The 3995-nt window shown below is 61.5% G+C and overlaps 2 protein-coding genes across 2 annotated transcripts; one reads left to right on the forward strand and one right to left on the reverse strand.

The window, feature by feature from the left end:
- Positions 1–3: 3 nt before the first annotated feature.
- On the forward strand, positions 4–3000 carry GPATCH4 (G-patch domain containing 4; the record flags this gene model as incomplete). Its single annotated transcript, XM_014961242.1, has 5 exons — positions 4–123; positions 1391–1498; positions 1646–1752; positions 1884–1934; positions 2049–3000. Coding segments are annotated over 5 exons (981 nt in total), but the record flags the coding sequence as incomplete, so codon positions are not given.
- On the reverse strand, positions 2961–3977 carry APOA1BP (apolipoprotein A-I binding protein; the record flags this gene model as incomplete). Its single annotated transcript, XM_014961243.1, has 3 exons — positions 2961–3441; positions 3538–3685; positions 3771–3977. Coding segments are annotated over 3 exons (558 nt in total), but the record flags the coding sequence as incomplete, so codon positions are not given.
- Positions 3978–3995: the final 18 nt, after the last annotated feature.

Raw genomic sequence — 3995 nt, forward strand, 5'->3', positions numbered from 1 at the left:
CCATTGCGCTGCCTCCTCTGTCGCCCGCAGGTGGGACACGACGCGGCGGAGCCGTTCTCCTTCCACTGGTGGGACCACGTCTTCAACAAGGCAGCTGCCAACATCGCCGTGGAGGCCGGGCAGGTAGGGGTGTGGTGGCAGGGGACACCCTGGTCGGGCCGGGATGGGGCTTTAGGGTTCCCCTTGGGGTCCCCCACATAGCTTATTGCTGCTGTGTATCCCCCAGCGTCTGAGGAGAAGGATCTGGGGGTCCTGGTGGCCAGTAAACTCTCCAGGAGCCAGCAATGGGCCCTGGTGGCCAAGAGGCCAATGGGATCCTGGGCTGCGGAGGGAAGAGTGTGGCCAGGAGGTGGAGGGAGGTCATTCTCCCCCTCTGCTCTGCACTGGGGAGGCCACAACTGGAATCCTGCCTCCAGTTCTGGGCTCCCCAGTTCCAGAGAGACAGGGAACTGCTGGAGAGAGTCCAGCGTAGGGCAACGGAGATGCTGGAGGGATTGGAGCATCTCCCTGATGAGGAGAGAGCTGGGGCTGGAGAAGAGAAGGCTGAGGGGAGACCTTCTTAATGCTTCCAAGTTCTTAAAGGGTGGGTTGAAGGAGGATGGAGCCGGACTCTTCTCAGTGGTTCCCAGGGACAGGACAAGAGGGAACGGGCATAAACTTGTATTCAAGAAGTTCCACCTAAACATGAGGAAGAACTTGTTTGGGGTGAGGGTGGCAGAGCCCTGGCAGAGGCTGCCCAGGGAGGGTGTGGAGTCCCCTTCTCTGGAGATCTTCAAGCCCCAATGGATGCTCCTGAGTGATGTGCTCGGGGCAGCCCTGCTTTGGCCGGGGAGTGGGACCAGGGGATCTCTGGAGGTCCCTTCCAACTCTGACAATTCCCTGATTTTGTGATTCTGTGTCCAGGTGCATTTGAATGTCTCCAGAGAAGGAGACCCCACCACCTCCCTGGGCAGCCTCTGCCAGGGCTCTGCCACCCTCAAAGAGAAGTTCCTCCTCATGTTTAGGTGGAACTTCTTATGTTCAAGTTTATGCACGTTCCCTCTTGTCCTGTCCCTGGGCACCACTGAAAAAAGCCTGGCCCCATCCTCCTGACACCCACCCTTGAAGGATTTCCAGGTGTTGATCAGATCCCCCCTCAGCTTTCTCTTCTCCAGACTCAAAAGCCCCAAGTCCCTCAGCTTTTCCTCCCAAGAGAGATGCTCCAGGCCCCTCAGCATCTTTGTAGCCCTTTGCTGGACCCTCCCCAGGGATGATGATGATCTCTGGAGGTCCCTTCCAACTCACAATGTGATATTGCCCGGGGATGGTGGTGGCAGAGATGCGCTGCTGGAGGGGATGAAGCCCCTCAGGCAAAACACTCCTGAGGCCTTTGTGTCTCTCTTCCCCCCAGGATGGTGTCTCCATGAAGACTCTTTCCAAGGAGGGGCTCGAGATCAGCAACAAGAAGCCCCGCAAGGCCGGCAGCACCAGCAGCATGTTGTACGGCCGCTTTGTGAAGGTAACCTGGCCCTGGGGACGTGGCTCGGGGAGCAGCCGGCCTCTCTGAAGGCTGCTGTGAACCCCACACCCCTCCGTGGCAGCGTGGGCCCCCCCAGGGCCCCCTTCCCTGTGTCCCCCTTTCTCACAGCCCCTCTCCCCTCCGCAGTCAGCCACGCTCACGGCACGTGGGGAGGAGCCCACAAAGCTGCCCCCCACCTCTGAGAGCAGCGAGGAGGAAGAGGAGGAGAAGCTGGACCTCTCTTCGGCCAGGAGGCGAGGCTGGGGCTGGGGTGCAAGTGGTGGTGGGCAAGGAGGGCTGCCAGGGGGAACCCTGCGCCGGATTGTGTCCCCCCCCACCCCCGGTGCCAGCTCTGGGGGTGACACGTCCTGTCTGTGTCCCACAGGCTGACGGACGAGGAGCTGATGCGAGCGTGTGGGGGCCGCACGGCGCACAAGTAAGTGGTTGTGGGGGGCTGCACGGTTGGGCTCCCCCCTCTTGGTGGGCTTGGGTGGGGGGCACGTTCCCTGCCAGGGAGGTGCCGGACCCTGGGTGCCCACCCTCGTTGCAGGGGTGCCCGTCACGGGCTGACCATGAGTGCCAAGCTGGCACGGCTGGAGGAGCAGGAGCGAGCCTTCCTGGCCACCTACCGACAGCAGCCAAAGCCCCCGGAGAGCAGCTCCCCGGCAGAGGGGCAGGAGAAAAGAAAGAAGAAAAAAAGGAAACGGTCCAGGGATGGAGCTGATCCCGAGGTGCTGCAGAGCCAGGAGCCAAATGAGGAGGAGGAGGTGGTGGGAGAGGAAGAGAAGGTTGTGAAGAAGAAGAAGAAGAAGAACCAGGAGCCAAGTGGAGAAGAGGAGGTGGCAGGAGAGGAAGAGAAGGTTGTGAAGAGGAAGAAGAAGAACCAGGAGAACCAGGAGCCAAGCGGAGAAGAGGAGGTGGCAGGAGAGGAAGGGAAAGCTGCAAAGAGCAAGAAGCAGGAGGACAAAGAAGAGCCAGTTGAGACAGAGAAGAAGAAGAAGAGGAAGAAGGACAAGAAGAAGATGGAGAATGATACAGAAGAGCCGGCTGAGACAGAGGTACCTCTCGAAGACACAGACGGGCCAGACCAGGCTGGGCACGGCCCCAGGAAGAAGAGGAAGAAGAAGAAGAGGGAGCCAGAGTGATGAAGGGTGAAGGCTGCTGGTCCCATCTGGCTGTGAGGGTCCCGATCCTGCCCGATGGTGCTGGGGGTGCCCAGGGCTGCTCCAGGCTCTTCCCAGAAGGACCCCAGCGCCGTGGCCCAGCTGTGTGCTCCCTGCCTGGGGACACTGGGCTGGGACTGGTTGGTCTGGAGCTGGATTGAGCTTTATGTCACTCCCTGAGCCTTCCTCCCGTCAGGGGGGATCCCAGTTCCCACCAGGCCCTGGGGGGCAGGGACCCATTTGCTGTGGGTCTGTCGCAGAGGGACACAGGGGGACAGACCCCACGGAGAGTGGAAATATTTTGTCCAAGGGCTTAAATAAATCTTTATTGCAGTGAAACTACCCTGAAGGGTGAGGTTTGTGGCAGGAACCCCGCGATCCTGCATCCTACACCTCGAAGCGCCCCAATTCGGTACCAACCCTGAACGCTACCCCCCCGACAGCCCCCCAAAAAGTTCCCGGGGGCTTTGTTCTCCCCTAAACTTGGATCACACTGGTGGAGCTGGGCAGAACTGGAGCCCGGGGAGGTGCTGAGAATCCTCCTGGCAGAGAGCGTGGTGGAAGCGGGCGCCCGGCCCTAGGTGAGCTGCAGGACGCAGTCCGTCTCGGGGTACGGCGGCAGGTTGAGGGCGTATTTCTCCTGCAGCGCGGGGGGCACGAACCTGCCCCCCAGGAAGTGGTACCGCCCGGTGAAATGCTTGGCTGCCTTTTTGGGTGCCGTGAGGGAGATGAGCATGTCGGGCTGGAGACCGTCCGCCTTCCCCTTCTCCACATCCCAACCTGCAATGAGCCCCCCCAGGGGGGACAAGCTGGAGCCAGGAAAGCCCCCATAGGGGCACCTTCTTGTGGGGAGGGCTCTGGGGGGGGGTTACTCACCCGAGGGGATGTCGATGCTGGCGATGGGCACCGTGATGTGCCCCAGGGTGTCCAGGATGCTGCCGAAGGGCTCCCGCACCGCTCCCTTGAAGCTGAACCCGAAAATGGCGTCCACCACCAGCCCGTAGAGCTCATCGATGAGCGCGGCCTGTGGGGAGGGGGGGGACACACACATCCAGGGGTGACAAACGGCTCCTGGGACACGGCTCCCGGGGCCAGGGGTTGCTCCTCACCTCGGCCGGGAACTCGGGGAGGAAGGTGATGTCCATCTTCTGGCACTGGGTGGTCAGACCTTCAAAGAGGGGCTTGTTGGGGCGCTTGGGGTAATAGACGGTCGGGACGTAGCCCTGTGGGAGGAGGAGGGGGCTGAGCAGCAGGAGAAGCCAGAGAAGGGGTTGGGGGGGGGGACAACACCCCAAAGCTTGTGGGTCTGGGGGTGCCCAGGGATGGGGGGTGTT

This window comes from Calidris pugnax, unplaced genomic scaffold (assembly GCF_001431845.1).
Source record: "Calidris pugnax isolate Ruff unplaced genomic scaffold, ASM143184v1 scaffold371, whole genome shotgun sequence".
Taxonomy (NCBI): domain Eukaryota; kingdom Metazoa; phylum Chordata; class Aves; order Charadriiformes; family Scolopacidae; genus Calidris; species Calidris pugnax.